Genomic DNA, 19172 nt, shown 5'->3' on the forward strand with positions numbered 1-19172 from the left:
ACACACCATATGAAAGTGATATAGTAGCAATAATTAAAGAATTCCGAAACGAGCTTTGTGGAATGCCTTGCAGGATGCTCGTGAACCTGCTGTAAAAAGTAACTTCAGTAGGGCATATCTGTCAGTGGAAAAAACTTCTCCTGAAAGTGCAGCAACGGTGACAAAGCAGAAAGTGAAGTAGATTGTAGTTTTGGCAAACAAGCAGCTTAGACCTGGCTGGTTTTGCACAATGAGCAGAAGTAAATAAGGAAGATTTTCCAAGTTCTGTTCCAGTGCAGAAAGAGCAGTGGCAGTTCTGCAGGGTCATACATTTCACCAAAAGGAGTCCCATACTGAAAGTAGCTAAAACTTGCTAATTGAACACTATTTAAATTTCCAAGCAGATTGTTAGTTTCTCACTGATAGGATGATGTTTTTTGTCAGACTAGTGGGTGCTGCAAGGGAAGAATCACAGGAAGACAGAGAGAGGGGGTAGAATTGGCTCCATGATTTCCTGATGCTTAAATAGAAAACTGGATAAAAGGGTTTAGGCTGGGTGTATGTAAATGCATTAGTACATTGCTGCTGCTTGCCAGCTGAGGCCATGGCCCATTGTTACAAAGCAAAATAACCATTAGCAAACTGAATAAAATTTACTTTTCTCCTTTTTAAAAATCAGCAAGTGCTGACATACAGTGGAAAAAAACCCCAAAGGTGATTCCCCCTGAGGTGCTGGTGGCTGCCTAAATGTCACAGAGCTAACAAGCTGCACCAGCAAGTACCACATTCGTAATCCATGCTGGCTGTTACTTTGAAGGGGTCTGAGAAAGCAGATTACCAGATCCCTCTGACTTTCAAGCCCTGTCTAACCTTTTGGTTTTTTAGGCTCTCGGTATCTGGTGTGCTGCTGAGGAACGGTGAGGATGGATAATGTTCAGCACACTCTTTCTTGCCCCTGGGAACAGGGATATGGCTTGTTGTCCCCAGCTCTCCTTCTCATCCTCCATTCAGTATTACTGTGTGGAACCCCTCTACCCACCTGCTGGGATTCAGCCTCCTTTGTCCACTCAATACATTGCCCAAGGAGCAGAGCACTTCTATGCCTGCCCCACTCACTAGGGACAGCTCCTGGAAAACCTCCTTGAAACTGCCCCACTGAGGAGTTTCCTGTGCCCTTCTACCTACCAGTAGTTGACAGTTTCTGTGTTGTAACTTATCTGTTGTGTTAGGGAGCCACATTCTTTAATTTCTTGGAATTCTTCTGTCTGCCCCTGTCCGTGGGCAGGCTTTTGTCTCTGTTTGCAGGGCAAGCCTTGGAACAGGGCTCTCTATTCTCCCTGCATTTGTGTGCCACATAGTGTGGAGAGGTCCTGTCCTTACCTGGGTTTGTAGCCCCATCTAAATGCAAACTGTGATTATGCCATTTGAGCTAATTGTCCCTTAAGCTCTCACATGCATGCTGGACGTGGCCCTGCCCAGTGTCTGTGCCCTCCTGGGAAGGGATGGCACCACAGTGGGATCAGTGAGCACGAAGGTGTCCAGAGCACACACATCTCCTCAGCCTGGCCCAGGCTTGCTCTGGCTTTGTGTTCCTGCAGTGTGACAGGGAGGGTTGGGTGTGAGCACAGGACCCTGCCACTGGGTGAAAGGCAATGCAGATGTAGTCATGCTTTCTAAACCACTCATTTTTATTCTGTGTTTGCAATCCTGTCACAGTCTTGCTGCCTGATGCAGAACTTGAAAATGAGCTCTGATCTCCTTGGGAGTGTCCCTGTTAAGTATTTTCAAATAAACCAGTGATGTGTTGCATACTTTCCCCCCTGGACACTTCCAGCAAGAGCAGGCTGACATGTACCTGGTATCTCAGCACTGCAAGTTGGCTGGAATCTGCCTGCATCCCCCATTTTGTGGGCTGTGCAAAGTGTTATTTTGCCAGTCTGGTTAAATCATTTGAAAGCTTCCCATCCCAAGATTGTCACTGCGAATCCTGTGAGAGCTGGGCTGGGTCTGTGCACTGTGCTGAGGTTCCTGGAGCCATCCCTGGAGCCCGTTGAGCAATCATGTTATTTTCTTGAATGAAACGTTCAGGAAGAAATGTGTTGATGAATAAAAGCCTGACATTTCAACATCTGCATCTGGAAGGAAATGCAGCCTGGGTAGTCATCATTTGGTTGTGAAAGGCACACTCATGTGCTCTCCATGTTCAGAAGGGTCCCACTGGGCATGATTCAAGGCCTGCTGGAACAAAGAGCAGTTTATTGACTCAGTGGGCTTTGGATTAGACCCTAAATTGACAGGAGAAACTGAGACTGAATTACCATTCTCTGGAGAGTTTGGGAATGCTGCACAGTAGTCAGATTTTTTTTGCTACCACTGCTGAAACAAGCCGAAAGGTTTGTGGAATAAAATCTTTAGAGAGAGTTGTCAGTCTTATAGGTGTGGATTGGTGACTGCAGTATAAGTTAAATGTTCTTTTCCAGAGTCTTCTTTGGATGCACAATGTGCACTTTATGACAGCCAGGCCCTCAGGGGGAGTTTCTAAAGAGAAAGATAAGCTTGATATTCCTTAATGGTTTAATTTCTGATGCAACCAAATCAAAACATTTTGGAGGCGAGGGGAGGCATCCGTTAATTAACATTAAAGAACTTGTGTCTTGCCCAGAGGAATTTGATGAGTGCACAGCAACTGGGAGCAAGGCAGTAAATGTGTTTTATCTGGTCCTCTTTACTCTGAGCACAATTTCGGGGAAAGGATGAGCCTTTTGCGTCGCGCTGGCATTTTTTGGCTCACAGTGCCCTCAGCCGGTGCAGCTGGGCTCTGCCGCCGGAGCCCTGACGGAGGAACAGGCGGTCTGCCAGGGGAGTTGGAGCCCAGTTCCTGCAGTTTGGCTCCCGTGCCAGCCCCTCCCAGCTGCGCTGCCTCAGTCCACAGGCTGGGATACGTTCGGAACAGATGGATTTTGCCGAGCAGCCCTTGATAGCACAGCACATGAGAATCTCCTCAGCTTTCGTGTGTGATTTCCTCACCCCGACCGTGGTGTTACGGGTGAGCTCCTCGGAGGGGGTGAGGCGTCCACTGGAGGTCCTGCACGGATCCTGCAACAGCAGGAGTTTGAACTCACATCTCCACCCCCTGGGGCTGTGCCCCAAACGTGGGAATATCTCTCCAAAGCAGTTTGTGATGCTGTGTCCACACACTCCACTCCTTGTCAGTGCTGATTTCCAAAGCTTCAGACAGCTGCAGAGGAAGAGTTTTAGCTTGGTTGGGCAATAAGAACTTAAATCAGTGCCGAAGAGGGATGAATCACGAATCCCTCGAGACCAGCATGTTTGATTTGTGTGGTGACAAAAAGCACATGTACAGCTCAGTCTCCTTCAAGCAGTGCTACTTGCACATCTTTGTTGGATTTGTGGCTGATGATTGTAACTGTTGCTTCAGGCAGTAATTACCTTCTGCTTGAAACTTTGCAGGAGAAGCAGACATGGAGAGCGACGATGATGATGACTATGATGATGACTGTAAGAAGTCGTCGATGGATGAAGTAAGGGTGCAGATGTGTGTTGTGGGGATGGGTCGGTTCCAGCGGCTGCGAGTTGACGCGCGTTACCAGGAGCGGGGCTGCCATCCAGTGGGGAGAGGGAGGCAGAGCACCGGGAAGCACAACACCAGCTTTCCCGAGTTGGTTGTTAATCGGTTTGGAAGCACGTCCTTGCTTTGTTTATTTGTACTTTAATTTTCTGAAGATAAGGAACGAATAGCACCACGGCTGATCTGTTTTAAGCAGCCGCTTGTGATGTGTTTAGCGTTGTTGGAAGAAAAACTTGACATCCCAAGCTTAGAGCTGCATTTATTATTTATCCAGCAGCACTTATAAATGTGCTCAGCACCGTGCCTGTGTAAAGGTAATGCTGTCCCTTACCTAGGAGTCACATAAAAAGAATGAATATGGCAGCAGTTTAACGTAAAATTTACGTTTCATGGTAAATTTTCTTCTTTACTGTGTGATGCTCCCTATGTGAAGCATTACCTTCACTGAGCCAGGGTCAGGGGAAGATGCCACACCTGATAGAGAACTGGTCTTTGGTGTTTGTGGCCCCTGATGGACAGATCCAAGCTGCAGCCTTTTTCCCTTCTCTGCCCCAGGGTACTGCTGGGAGCGAGGCCATGGCCACGGAGGAGATGTCTAACCTGGTGAACTACATTCAACCTGTGAAGTTTGAATCGTTTGAGGTATCAAAAAGTAAGTAAGCTAAGCATGAGCAACACCTCCCACTGGAAATTACCTAGCAAGCCTTTGGCAGAAGGTTCTGGAGAAATGCTGCTTGGCTTTCTCTCAGTCAGGTACAGACACACGGACAGAAAGTGTTCCCTTGGTATCTGGCCAAATAAATCCATTTTTATTTTGAAACCTCTTTTAGTCGAAATACCCAAATTCATCAACAGGAAACATGCTGACATTTCGAAACCATTCTTGACAATTACCTTGCCTTTGTTGCCCATGACTGAGGAGTAACTTAAGCAGTTTGAGAGAGGTGGTCATAAATATATTCCTACTTCTATTTTGCCTCTGCTATGTTACAGAAGATTCAGAGGAAGCAGAGTGTGCCCTTCCCCATATGCAAATTCACTCTTTTCCTGCCTCTGTGTGTTGTATAGAAAGGCCATAATTTCATCCCCTGCTGACTTTTACAGAAGATGCCTTGCTAGGAATGCTCTCAGTGGCATCCTCAGTAAACACTGCAGCATCTTTCCCTTCCTTCGTGCACCACCCCCTACTGTTTGCCTGCCCTTTTTCACTTTGTTTTGACAGGTTTTAATGTGCTTTTGGCGCTTTTTAGTTAAGGAAGTGTATAGCACTTTAATTTATTCCAGATCCGTGGTGGCCTCGGCAGAGGACAGGTAATTTTTGCCTCAGTCCATGTCTCTGTACAAGATTTTGCATTTACTTGTGATGAATAATAAACATGTAAGAAGTTACCAACTGTTCATTTGCATGTGGGTATTTATACAGACACACACAGGCAGTCACAAAATCATGCAGGGAGCTGGGCTTATTCCCTGGAGTAGTGTCCCTTTGGATGTTTGTAATCTCCTTCAGCTCTAATGAGAATTACAAGAACACAGTGGGAAGGAGATGTGCCTTCTGGAAAGGAAGCCATGTGAATCCTAGCAGGACAAGTTGATGCAGCTGCTGTAAAATTGTCTTGTTTTTTTCTGTTCACATGCCTGTGCCTTTCCAAATTTTGTGTTTTGTAGAGAGCTGCTGCTGTCCAGATTTTTATCCTAAGTTTTGATGTGACCTTTGATCAATCATACTGTGTCTGTGAACTCATAATATTAAGGAATTAAATTTCTAGTGTTTCTATCAGAAAAAATCATTATGTGGAACACGTGGCCTGTTCATTAAAGCAGAGGCCTCAGGTGGTAAATGTTGCTGGCTGGTTAAAGCATGACTTGTGGGTTCTAGTCTTAGTCCTGGCCCGGACTCACTGCTGGATCTTCATTAAATTCAGTGAGGATGAGCTGAATAAAGAAGGAATTAGATTAGGACTGTTTCTTAGTTTGCTGCCTATCCAGTTCTTTCCAAGAAATTTTACTTTTGTTTACTTGACCTCAAGTGTAAGAGATTCAGAAGTGTAAGGGATCCAGAAGTGTAGAGACCCATGCTGGTGTTTTATACAGTTTCATTGTTTCATTGTTATGGCATTTTTCTATTTTAATATTTGCTAATTCAGAATTAGTTTGGATTTGTGATCCTGGCCTCCACAGCACCTCACTGCTTCTGTCACTCCCACATTTTAAAGGTGCATTTTCTGATCTTGCACCCGACTTGTTAACAGAAATATTGAATAGCTGTGGATCTGTACCAGTCCCCTGATTGCCCTCACCAGAAATGTTCCCTCTCTCTGACAGCAAGTAGCTGTAACTGTATTTTTCCATGTTTTTCAGACAGTTTTTCAATGACTTTTTTGTTCACTCTGTAGTGACTTCCTCCTGACAAGATAGCATGGTATAAGCATCTGTCAGTAGAGAGAAATGTCTGTCCTGCACAGTCTTTTCTTCAAAGGGCAGGTTCCTTATTCTCTCCAGCTATTGCAAGGAAATAATTGTTCTTATTTTAATTAGGAGTTTGATTAAGCCCTGGACAGTTCATAACTGAATCCTTTAACAGATACTAGTTCTGGTTTCCTACAGATGCTCTACTTTAAGATAAGGCTGAGAGATAAGAGTTTATTAATATAACAAATTCAACACCTCTGTTCTAAATGGAATAAGTGCAGTGTGTGTGTGTGTGGTTAGTGCCATCCCATCAGTAAGGGGAAAGCTGGAATAAGAATAATCTCGGTGTGTTTATGAGGAGCTGAGATGGAATTGAGCTGGCTGGAACAGTCTGGAGAAAGAGAGGATATTGTGTGTTGGAAAGGAAGAGGGAGTGGTAGGATAACACCTCTAGGGAACCACAGGAATCTTTCACCATTAGGAGGTAACAGCTATGAATAAAAGCAGTAGCATGGTGGCTACTATTTAGAAATAGGGACCACAATAAAGTCCCAGTCTCTGCTCTCCTGGAGGGAGAGAATCCCTTTTGGAACACCATGTTCGTGCTCTGACTCCAGCATACCCTGAGAATAGCTCACAGGCTGGCAGCACATTTTCCTCTCACATTGGCCCAAACTATCCAATTCTTCATTTCTTTGGATCCACTGCTTCCTTTTTGGCTTCCTGTGAGGAAAGTGCCCACCTGTTTCTGTCCTGCTTCTCTCTACAAGACAAGTGCTTTTGTTCAGTTTTATCCCCTTCCTGCAGCTTCACAGTTTGACTCCAAGGAGCTGGCCAGGCTGGCCTCCTGGCCATCCCTGGATTGCTGCAGCACAGTTCCTTCTAAAACTCCATGAGGCCAGTTTTCTCTGTCTTGTTGTTTGCTTTCAATGAAGTGGTGAGGCTAGAGAGATCTTACTCCAACACAGGCCCCACTTCCCTCATTTTTAAAGAGGCCAGTGCTGAGATAAGCAATGGATGTGACCTCCAGTGCTGTGGCCCCTTTCAGGCAGAATACACAGCTGATTGGGATGAATCCTTACCTTCTGTAGAAAGGTATAAAGGAAAAAGCTTAGAAGGGTCTTAGGACTTAGGCTCTCTGCTGCACATTAGGCTTGGGTGCATTGAAAGGCTGTGCCCACATCAGCCAAAGGTGAGTAACAAATGATACACAAATTAATAGTTAGTCCTACTGACTCAAATGCTTAGGAGGAGCTCAAGTGTCGCACACATTTCCTGCTCTGACGTGTCCCTGGTTTTTTCTCCCCTTTGAACTTCCAGAGCGCAACAAAAGTTTTGAAATGTCTTCCTTTGTGGAAACCAAAGGGCTGGAGCAGCTGACCAAGTCTCCTGTGGAATTCGTGGAGTATCCTTGACTTTCAGAAAGCTGCTTTCTAAGTCTCTCTGTGTCTGAGATCTGTTACAGAGCTTTATTGAAATTTGGAGACAGGAGCTGGGGAAATAGGGAACATAAATGAAATTCGTAGATTTGACTGTCTTTCTAAATGAATTAATTGGCCTGAGTTCTGATGAGCTAATTTAAAAATTGTCATGAGTCCTTGTGCTGCGGGCTAGGACTAGAGGGAATAGGCATAAACTACATATTGAAGACCTGATTCTTTGTATTGTCATTGTTAAATTTATCATCCTGTATGAAGTGATACAAGTTATGGTGAGCAAATTGTCAAAATGTAGCTGACTTCTGTTTTTGCAAGGTTCTTGCTTTCCCATCATACCTCTACTTCTGAGAACTCTGAGCTGGTTTATTGCCTCATAGTTGTTTGGGGGTTTTTTTTATGACTTCTAAAGGAAAGCTAAGGAATGTTCTGTTTAGACCTTTTGATCCAATATCTCTCACCATGGCTGCAGTTTAGAATGAACGATCAGGATAAAATAGTGTCTCAAACTGAACATCTCTCCCTGCTTCAGAGGAAGATTCCCTGTTTACAGCTAACTGGCCTCTATAAATGTAACCTTAGGAAAATCCCAAATTAGAAACCGTAATGATAAATGGAATTTTGTGAACGTGATCTTTTATACAGGAACAAACAGCGCTTTTAATTGCCCCGTATTTATCCTATCTCCTACAAAATTGTGGCCCTCTGGAAGCCTTATGGTTGCAGAAATCCAATAAGGAACCGACTCCCATCCTGCAAGGAACACCTGCACTTCACACTGCAGTTGCATCTCTCTGCAGAGTGATTTTTGTCACGTGTACTCTATCTTAACTACTCACCATTTAGATACAACAAAATGCAGCTGAGCCGAATTTACCCCAAGGGAACACGTGTGGATTCTTCCAACTACATGCCACAGGTCTTTTGGAATGCTGGCTGCCAAATGGTTGCTCTCAACTTCCAAACTGTAGGTAAGCTGTGCTGTTCTCTGCATTTTGAAACCTGTATGTGTCCAGTTCTTTGACAGAGTTTCTGATTCATAGGTAGGAAAGGCTTTTATGCATCAAAAGGTATCCAGTGATTGAATTATAGTACAGAGCTGCTAATTAACATTTTTAACACAGATTTTTACTATTTCTGTTACAGTCAGTATGAAATTACAGTAATTGTTGTTATTTTATTGCTTTTTTAAATTATCATCTATCCAGAACTTAATTCTTATCAATGTTTTTAACACCTAGATTTGTCTATGCAAATAAACATGGGAATGTATGAGTACAATGGCAAAAGTGGGTACAGGTTAAAGCCAGAGTTCATGAGAAGACCAGACAAACACTTTGATCCATTTACTGAAGGTATAGTGGATGGAATAGTAGCCAACACCTTGTCTGTCAAGGTATGTACAAAGCTGGTGGAAATACTCCCATGGAAATGTTAGAGCATAGATATATTTATATTTCTGTTGTGCAATGACCTAGGATATGGCTATACTAAGTCAAGAAAATAAAATACATTTAATTTCAGGGAGTGACATTTAATTTTTAAATTCTGCCTCACATTTCATGTTGTAGGGTAAATAAATGCATTTTTATTGTACGTATTCTTTTCCGCAGAAGTAATTACAGAGTCACAGCATCACAGAATTGGGAAGGCAATGGATTTAAGAGCAGCTGGGCTGTGTTTTTAGTAACAAAGGGCTGGATTTAAAACACCCTGTTGTGAAGTGGGAGGTTGGACTGGAATAGCTGGAACACCACAGTGTTTAGTGTAAATAAATTTTTGTGGTTCTCTGAAAGTTCTCCAGCAGAACTGTGGAACCATAAATGTCAGCTGCAATTCATTGCCAACTTGCTTTTCTTTTGAAGGACCTCTAATGAAGTTCAAGGACTGCCAGGAGCCTGCAAACTGAGAACTACTCACATGAATATTTAGGGGGATAGATTGAGTTGGCTATGCCAGGGTGACAAATTGATGCTCTGTCTATCTCCAGTTATAAAACCATCAACTTCCTCAAGTCCTGCTACTCCTTTAATGGACTTGTCCATTAGAACAGTGTCTGTAATTTGGAATCCACCTGCAAAATATCCTCCTGTTTTCACTGGGAACAAACAAGCATTTCCTCTCAGGCTGCAGGCAGGAGCAGAGCCATGCTGGGAGGGAGGTGAATACATGACATGCACAGTAAAAGAAGAGGATGTGTGGGATGACCTTTTGTGGTGACCTGTAATCACAGGAGCTTTCAGTGCCCTCCTGGGGGTTTAGAGGCACTTTCTTCTGCAATTATAGTAAATGGAGGTGGAAGTCATTCAATAGCTATTAGGAGATGCACAGAGTTTTTAGCAGGAATGAGCATCCAGGAGAGATGTCAGCTGCTCCTGCCTGTTCAGGGAAGGCTCTGCTGGTTATAATGTCAGTGCTCATACAAGATACAGCTGAGAATGGATTAAGATTTGCTTTAGGCAAGCCTCAGTTTGTTAAGGTACAGTGATGCTGCCACACACTCCTCAGCTTCCTGAACAAATTGCAGACCCTTCTTTCGTAGTAAAACTCCTCACCCTCTGTGAAGGGCCTTTCTTAGAATATCAACTTCTGAATTTTTTTTCTCCCTCACAGCTATAATCTCTCTGCTGTTTATACCATTTTTTTTTTGCCCCCAGCATTTTTTGAACCTGTTGTTGAGACTGGATAGAACTTATGAGTTCTCAAAGGTACTGTGTTGTGGAACTAGGCAGCCAGATTGAGGATGAGATCCAAATGAGTATTCCTGCTGAGGGAAGGGCAGCAGCATAATCCCAACCACATTATAGCTCACAGGGGAATTCAGGACCGTGGGGTCACAGGAAACCAGGCCTCACAAGTTGTTTTGCTGTGTCTGCGATGAAACAGTGGGTTTGGTTTTTTTTCTGTTTGTTGTGGGTTTAGCTTTGTTTTGGTTTTATTTTGAATGCATACTACCTGATCACTAATGGGAATTATCCATCTGCATTTCAGCCACTCATTTCCTAATCCACCAAAGTGGTCTCTTAACGAGCCTCCTTTGTTTTGGCTTCAGATAATTTCAGGCCAGTTTCTTTCTGACAAAAAAGTCGGTACCTACGTAGAAGTGGACATGTTTGGCCTGCCTGTGGACACCAGAAGAAAAGCTTTGAAGACCAAGACCTCTCAAGGCAATGCAGTTAATCCCGTCTGGGAGGAGGAAGCCATAGTGTTTAAGAAGGTCAGTGTAGCACTTAAGGGCATTGTACTTTTTTTATCTCTGTCCAGTGGGACATTTCATTACTGAAACTTTGCACTTGTTAGAAAGAAGAAGAAGAGATTCTGAACAGTTAGTTCTTGAACTGTTTGTTGTTAACCACTTTTGCTGAACTTTGGCTTCTCTGGTTGTGCCAGCTCCTGCTAAAATAAGTGAGTTTGAGGTCACCTTGGTTGTTTCCCTGGCACAGCAGATGTGGTATGGGATCAGCACACACAGAGCCCAGCAGCAGCTCAGCTGAATGGCCATGGCATTTTGCCTTGGCTGAGCAGCCCTCCTGGTAACCTGGGAGCAGGACAATGTGGATACAGCCCTGGTGACCTGCTGGCTGAGCTGGCACAGCCAAAGCAATCTGCTGTCTGTGCTCAGCACTGGATTGTGCTGTATAAATACAGCCCAGGTGAGGAAACCACATACATCCCATCCACTTGAGACATAACCTTCTGAGCTGCTCATGCAATTTGAACAGTATCACCCAGACATAATTCTCTAAAAACTTTAAAGGAGCAGAAAACACTGAGCATGTTTTAGGACTGTGCAAGGTGAATGTCCTATTGTGCTCTGCAATCCACTTTAAGCCAAAATCTGAACAGAATCTCTGGCTTTGCTTATTGACTACCCTGGTTACGTGTGTATATATATCTATCTTTCTATATATCTGGACTCTCCTGAGTCCAGGTATGTGTAAAATAATTTATTTCAGATTTCTCCCAGCAAATGCAGTTCACAGAGATGTTTATATAGTGGGTACTTGCAGCACTGCTTTCTAAGGAGTAGGGCTCCTTTCCCTGAATATTTGGCCTTCTGAATGACTTTCCTTTGGCAGCCTGCCAGAGCTCAAGTTTGGAAACATCACTAGCATTTTTCTCCTGCAATGAACTTCTAATTAGTGTACTTGGTTTCTCTATTTAGTTAACAATCGTGCCTGACTGCCTCTGTGCTCAGGGAGGCATAGGCTACTATTTTTAGTAATGCTGAAAATAAATTAGAGAAGCTCTGAGGTTTGGATTGTTGCTTTTTTCTTATCTTTTCTTTCAATGGCATATATTCTGAAAAAAATCAAGGCATATTTTTGGCCAATTTTAAAATATATGTATTTCTATGTAGATTCACACTAAGTAAGTAAACGAGATGGATTATGCTACACAATTTTTCAAGTAGTAGTAAAGATCCCTAGCTTAGTAGGATGGTTTAGTAACCTTTTCTGATTCTTGTCTAGGTGGTTTTACCTTCCCTGGCGTGTTTGAGGCTGGCAGTGTACGAAGAAGGAGGGAAGTTTATTGGTCATCGGATATTACCGGTCTCAGCAATTCGACCAGGTAAACCTGTTTCTCCATTGAGACAGACATTTTGGAGTGAAGAGAAACAGCAAGGCAGAATCTCAACTGCTGTAAATCAGACTTGTTATTTGAATAATCTATCTCAGCTTTGAAAAAGAAAAATACCATATTTCACCAGAAATTTAAATTTAGGAAAACCAATAGAATTAAGTCATCAAAGGCATGGTTGGTACTTCCTTGTCTCCAGTACATCAACTTCCTGCTGGCCAGGTTTATGCTAAACAGTGCAACTGTACACTTTTAAGAGGAAAGAGGGCAGCAACAACCAACTTTGATGCCATCTTTGTGGGAATAGGAGATGGCTGGGAATTAAAACAAAGTATGCTCCTCTCACGTAATTTCTACACTCATGCAAAGAATGACCTATATGCAAGCTGTTGTATCTCTGTAACACCTTTAAATCAACCCCAAAATACTTTCATCTTCATCGCTGGAAATTAAAAGAAAAATATCATTAGTGGTCTCTTCTAAATTATATTATTATTTCTGTTATAATTAGTGGCCACTTAAATGGGAATTGTCTTGTGCAACAGCTCAGCCCTTGTTTTCCAGGCCAGAGCCTTGTTAGAGATCCTTTTTCAGAAGGATGCAGTGACATTGGCAGTTTGAGCAAGAGGAGTGTTCAAATTCAGTGCCAGCTTTTCCAGTGAGGGGAGGAAACTAAATTAGGGCAAGCATATGGGCCATAAACATGCTTCCAGCTTCACTCACACTGCAAAAGGAAGAATATCTCTATCTGTACCTTATCTAGTCAGTCCCAGCAGTAGCATAAAACTCGCCTGTCTCTGTATCTTACAGTTGCCCATATTATTCCTGAAGAAGAATCTCCACACCTTTTTCATGAGCCAACTCAGTTTATCAATCCAGCAGAAAGCTGTTTTAGCCCAGCTGCATTTTCTGCTGGCTCAGTGGCTGTAACTGCCTCATGGGGGATCTGCCAAGCTCCAGAGGAAGCTGGGTGATTGGAGAGGAGAAGGGGGATGAGAGGGATTTCCCCCCTGTGGTAAAAGTGAGCTCTGGCCACGGGTCCCCTCTCATGAGCCTTGCCCTACGTGCAGCACAGAGTCCATTCATCACATCACCGAATCCTGGACCTGCTTTTGAGCTTGTGCTCCTTAGAACAAAGACCACTGTGTGAAATCATGCAAGGACTTCTGAGAGCTGTTACCCACAGGCCTATTTTCTGTCCTTTTGACTCGAGTAATCATTAGTTTACACCATGTGATGGAGAGCAGCATGTTGGGGTTAGTTTATTTAAATACTGAAAATTTGCTGGAGGAGGTTGAGAGAACTGAGAACCCTTTGTAGTGTGTAATTTCTCTCTTTGCTGAGATGCTGTTGAAAACTGTATGATACTGTCACACAAATCCACAGAGTTACCATTATTCCCAAAGCAAGGATTTAGCTGTTACTTGGAGAGGGAGTTGTTCCCATCAGCCAAGATTCCCCCAGATAAATGCATCCTGCTCATGACTCGTATCCTGACACTGCCCACGTGTGCAGCTCCCAATCCATGCCTTAAGAGAGCAGCCTCAGGCATGGTGAGAGAGACACCAATTTGTGAGGCAGAGGGTGCAGCTTTGCAGCACTGCAATGCTGTGTGAGTTTGGTGGGGCTGGAATTCCTTTTCTCCCATTCCTGTGCACTTCCATCACCGTCTTTAAACTGTCAGTAATGTGTCTGAATGTACAGTGAGGCATTTTGGGGAGCTAACTTGATGGAAGACTCTTGAAAATTGAGAAAGAGCTACAAAACTAAAAAGCATCCAGACAAAGGTAATAAAACAGAATGCATAAAAAATTAAATAAATTACAATTTTCAGCATTATTTACGTATGTAAAAATAAAGGGAAAATATGATTTTAAAAGGCAACGTCATGTGCCTATCCAAGAGTCCTGTGTCTGTGAACTTCCCCCTGAGACCCTTCAGGTAAATCTTTCCCTTCCAGAAGTCCCTGGAGTTGGCTGCTTAGTTGGAGCCACACTATAAATAACAAATGATAACACAATTACATTGGAAATGCCTGTGGAAGGGTTTATTTTCTGAACTGGCTGTCTCTTTATTTTGCAGGCTATCACTACATCTGTTTGAGGAATGAGAGGAACCAGCCTTTGACACTGCCAGCCCTCTTTGTGTACATAGAGGTCAAAGACTATGTACCTGATACTTATGCAGGTAATTTGGTGACATTTTCCTACTGGGGAATATAAAGGTTAATTGAAACACAAAATACATGTGGTGTAGATGACTTGCCAGATTGGGATAACAGCCCTGTGAATAAAGGCCTGCATCTGATGGATCATTCTGTCTCATCACTGGCAGGAGATGGCCTGATTTACAGGGACTTGCCTGAGGTTTGGGATTAGGGCCAACTCTTTTATTTTCAGCAGACTCTAAAGGAGGAAATACCCCGGGCATTTGCCATTGGAACACAAATGAAACTTTGCTTGCACGACACACTGGGGTGTAACTGTTCCCTAAGCAAAGAGCTGTGCTTAAGGTAGAGAATTGTATTTTGGCATTGGCTGCAAACAAGGATAGGTTTAAATGCCATACTGTGAAAGACCATCTCCAGTGAAAAACAGTATTCTGTGTAGCTATTTCAGTTTTCTTAAACGACGGAACTTTTACAGAACTTTTTGCCTCTCTGTGCCTCATGTGAGGCAGGATCCTAATGGGCTGATGCTGTAAGCTTCAAAAATGTGTAATAAAAAGACTGCAGAAAATGCACACCCGTGAGACCCAAGCACAAAATCAAAGAGGGTTTGTATTTGTACATGGTGGTGTCTTCCCCTCCACTGCTCTTTCTGGGTCCTAGGAGTATCTATCAGCAGCAGACCTGTGTGGAAAATACTGCCTCTTTCTTAAACCCTGAGGAGCACTGGAACCATAACAGGAGGGCTTTGAAACTCAAGTATTTGCCTTATTTCTAGATGTGATTGAGGCCTTATCCAATCCAATCAGATACGTAAACTTGATGGAGCAGAGAGCCAAGCAACTGGCTGCACTGACTCTGGAAGATGAGGAGGAGGTAAAGAAAGAGGTAAGGGAGGTTTCTGAGCCTCTGAAAGTTATGCTGCATTATTTTGCTTAGAAAGATAAATATTGGAAATCCTTGGAGACTGTATGTAAAGTTCTTCTGTAGAATGAGACTCAGGTAACACCACAGCCAAGGAGCTTTGCACCGTGTATGTGGTTTCGCTGAAGGCAGCATGCTGTGCACTGAGGAGAACTTGTTCAGAGGTAAAGAAAATGAAAAGCCATGTTGTGTGTATGCTGTACAACTCTGTTATGTAGTAACTGAAATCTTTGTAAGTCATTGCATGTTGTTTTGCTGTGTGATGCTGGTTCCCCTTACAGAATACTCAACTCTGTGTCAGTGGCCTTTCCTGAAAATGTTAAAAATTGTACAGAGTTTCAGACTGATTCTGGAGAGCTTACTCTGTTGAGAAACATTAATGTAGCTTAGATGATTGTTTCTCTGTATATTCACTGCAAGCAAATGTGTCCTACAGAGACAGAGGATGATTATACAGTTATTTAGGTGGGAAGGAGCCTCTGGAGTTCAACTGATCCAACCCTTCATAGATGTTAGAGTGATGAAGAGGGAGGAGGAGACCATAGTCAGTAAATGTTCAGGCCTGTTGTAGCTTAGCTGAAAGCTGTGGGAGCCACAATTCCAGTTGTTAGGTATCTATTTGGATAATGTGGTTACCTACAGACTGACCTGTAAACCTGTTTTTGTGTATAATTGAAGGTGTTGTGCATACAAATGCACAGATGTTACTCTGAGCATAACTGAGAATCCTGACGGTTCAGCTTTGGATCTGAGGAACTCTGTACACATTCAGACGTTCTCTCTGTCCCAGACATTGTCACTGGGACATCTTCTAGTGTTTGCAAATATCAGCTTTGCCTTTCAAACATTGCTTGTGTCAGATGTTCACTGTGTGAATCAAAAGGCACTTGGTGCAGGTGTCTGGTGAAGATGGAGAAACGCTTTGTAATCCTAAGCTGCCCTCAGCTCTGGTGCCTGTCTTCTTCAATTCTCAGATGCACAGAACCTCACTGAACTAGATTTTGTAACCAAGAATACATTCCCAAAGCAGACCAGATGAGTGAAAGTCATTACAATTCAGTGGCCAACAATTTACTCTTTGTGCAGTGTCACAAGTTCTGCTGAATGAGGACACTGTGAAATGCTCAATAGTATCTTAGACATTTATCTAGGACACTCTACACATGAGATTCTATATTAATAGCAAAGAGGGTTTTTTTAACATAATCTTTTCAATACCTTAGAGGTCATTTTTACTTTTGAAAACCTACAGATTTTCCTAGTGTGTACAGGCTTATTTGTTAGTTGGAAACATTCTGTCCTAAAGTATCTTCTACAGCAAATAGGAAGAAGGAAAGATGACTTGTAGTGCTACTGTGTGTCAGGGAGCTTGGAAGCTCCTAAAGGAGCTGTTTTGGGGTAGCACAGAAATATGCTGTAAAAGAAAACTGTAGTGATTGTGGCCGTGCATTTGCTAAAAATGGGGAGTGGTTGAGTTGGCTGCAGTATCCAGGCACAGGTATGGAAGTGCTGCTTCAAGTGGCAACCTGAATTCACCACTGTTCTATTTATAAAGGCACATCCTGGGTAAGATGTGCAGCCAGTCTGTACTTGGAAATCATGAATTACCTTACAATTTTTTGTGATGGTAACATTTTCTTCATCTGGGCCTGACTGTTTTCTTCACTTACACTGGCCCGTGACAATCACACCGATTAATAATTGCAAGTGCATTCACTGGCAACGCAGCTGAATAAACCCAGGTGTGCTTGCCAGAAAAGTACCCATAAGTGCACCTGGATTCACTTTTCCAATGCCCAGTTTCAAATTTACACACCACAAATGATGGTGTGCAAAGCTCTGCTGTCTCCCAGCGCAGATTCCACCTCCCCACACCTCTTTGCTTCCCCTGAGCTGGGTTCTTGCAGCTGTCAGAGGAAAACTAAGGGGTTTTTTGGTTTGCTATCTAGAACTTTAGACTCAAACTCTCAAGGAAGTTCCTCAGGCTCCTTGCAGAACAGTAGTCAAATAAGCTGCCTAATAGTGAGTTGTTTTGAACAAGTAAATCAGCCTTTCTTTGGGCTTCACGTTACACTGCCTATTGATAATCAGTGTAATTACAGAAACAAAGAATGCCAAAGAACTTACAGAACTTCCAGCAGCTTTTCTGTACTTCTTTGCAAATTTCCCAGCATTAAGTGTAACAGGAATTCTTCCTTTACCTTTCTGATCAGTTCTTGCTTTCCAGCCTGGCCTTGGAACAACTGTTCTTGGAGGATGTTAATACCTGCACTGTGGGTTTTGCACCTTAAACTGTGTTTAACTGAATAATTTGTAAATATTTAGGAGCATAAAAGTGGTCTTGTCTTCCCCTGCCTACTGTCCTTTACAGACAGGAGGAATAATGCAAAGAAATTTCCTTGGGAAGAGTTAATCCCAGCCTGAAGTAGTTTGATGTAACTAGCTTGTACATTTTCACCCCACAGCCACGGGAGCAGAAGTGTGTAGGGGCCTGGGAAAAGCCAGACAGAGTAAAATGCATTTTGGCTGTGCCTGCTGGTGGAATGTCCCTGGGGCTGCCTGCTAATTCCCACCACAGAGTTGGAGTCAGGAGGCCTTCCTGGCTCATTAATGTGTCTGACCTGTTGTTTATGCCCATAAAACAGCGTTGAAATGGAAACCGTTGTTTTGCATGCCTGGGTATAAATCAGATGAGGCCATTCGGCTTTTTTGGTTAAATAAAATTATTTTGATAGGGGCAGCAAACAACAAAACATCTCTGAGAGAGCAGCTGCGCTTTGCACATCTGATACCACTGTTTAAATTGAAAATTCAGGCACAATTTTGCAAGTCATAACGATCACACCGAGGTACAGTAATGGAAATAAAGTTGATCTGACACTTCTTACAGAGAGCTGCTTACACTGGGTTATGCTTTGCCAAAGAGGATGGAGGCAAACTGGTTTATGAACTGACCCCCCCTCAATCCCAGTACATTGGGAATACAGCTCCTTCTGCCTGTAGAAATAAAAACAGACCGTATCCATGCACATGGGTATGTCTCTTTCTACTTAGTAAATACACTAAGTATATTTACTAAGTAAATATATATATATTTATATTTATATATATTTGCTAAGTATTTACTAAGTATTGCAAAGGACATGGCAACGTGTGAAATGGAAACCAGCTTCTGAGAATATTGAGAGTATAAATTAAAAGGTGTGGATTACGTCATGTTTTAAAAGGAGCCTGAAATATTCTCCACCAAGGAAAAATCGTGTTTACTTTGGCATTCTGAGTGATGAATTATGAGAAGAGAAAGTGCTTTTTAATGAGATTAGACTGCTTGATGTAGTGAAAATTACTCTTTATTCACTTCGTGATCGCGTCTCACGTTTCTGCTTTGGTTTCTGAAAACAGCTGTTTCATGTCCAAAACTGACAGGCTGCATTAATAGTTTCTCAACAAGCTGTGATGCAGCATTTTGGAGCACATACAAACCTAGTCTCCAAAAAAGAAAATACCCACTTTCCCCATGCAGTGACTTTTGGGGCACAGACCTGCCAGAAGTCAGGAATTCCAGCTTTATTTGTATTAAATGTTGATGATCTAAGTATTGTTTTTATTAAACTAATGAATTGCAGCCTGTGAGGAGTATTTTTAGGAGAATTAAGGGGGATAACCATAACCATATCTGTGTGTGTTTGTCACAGCTACAGCTTTTGCCAGTCACACTTCCTCTGTCATAAATGTTGGCTGGGCCGTGGTTTTCCATATTTTACTGCAGTTATTCCTGCTTGATATAAATGAAGTTGTTGGCACTGGATTTCAATTGTATCAGTTGTCTCTCCTGTAATTTTGGTAGAAATCAGCTGTTGAGACAGAAATTATTTTGCAGCACACAGTGTGTTGTCAGGGCCAGGCTGAAGGGAACCAGCAGCAGGAGCAGTGAGACCAAAATGCATTTTGCCTCTGTCGATGCAGTGCAGGCTGAGATTTTGCAAAGTCTGGAGTGGTCACGGGGAGGGGGAGAGGAAAAACAACAACTGTGGTATCCTGCCTCTGCATGCAACGTGATTACCATCAAAGAGTGGAATGGAAG

The 19172-nt window shown here is 42.9% G+C and overlaps 1 protein-coding gene and 1 long non-coding RNA gene across 5 annotated transcripts in view; one reads left to right on the forward strand and one right to left on the reverse strand.

Moving 5' to 3' along the window:
- Positions 1-19172, forward strand: part of PLCB1 (phospholipase C beta 1) — a 334660-nt gene that overhangs the window by 248838 nt on the left and 66650 nt on the right. For all 3 annotated transcript variants that reach the window (XM_064647501.1, XM_064647499.1, XM_064647502.1), the window contains exons 15-23: positions 3451-3521; positions 4124-4220; positions 7301-7385; positions 8263-8387; positions 8658-8812; positions 10469-10633; positions 11889-11988; positions 14080-14184; positions 14943-15052. In XM_064647501.1, the coding sequence (XP_064503571.1) occupies positions 3451-3521; positions 4124-4220; positions 7301-7385; positions 8263-8387; positions 8658-8812; positions 10469-10633; positions 11889-11988; positions 14080-14184; positions 14943-15052 (1013 nt within the window). The remainder of the gene's footprint in view (positions 1-3450; positions 3522-4123; positions 4221-7300; positions 7386-8262; positions 8388-8657; positions 8813-10468; positions 10634-11888; positions 11989-14079; positions 14185-14942; positions 15053-19172) is intronic.
- LOC135410764 (uncharacterized) overlaps positions 1-19172 on the reverse strand; it is a 53797-nt gene that overhangs the window by 28590 nt on the left and 6035 nt on the right. The gene's annotated exons all lie outside the window — the stretch shown is intronic.

This window comes from Pseudopipra pipra, chromosome 3 (assembly GCF_036250125.1).
Source record: "Pseudopipra pipra isolate bDixPip1 chromosome 3, bDixPip1.hap1, whole genome shotgun sequence".
Lineage (NCBI taxonomy): Eukaryota > Metazoa > Chordata > Aves > Passeriformes > Pipridae > Pseudopipra > Pseudopipra pipra.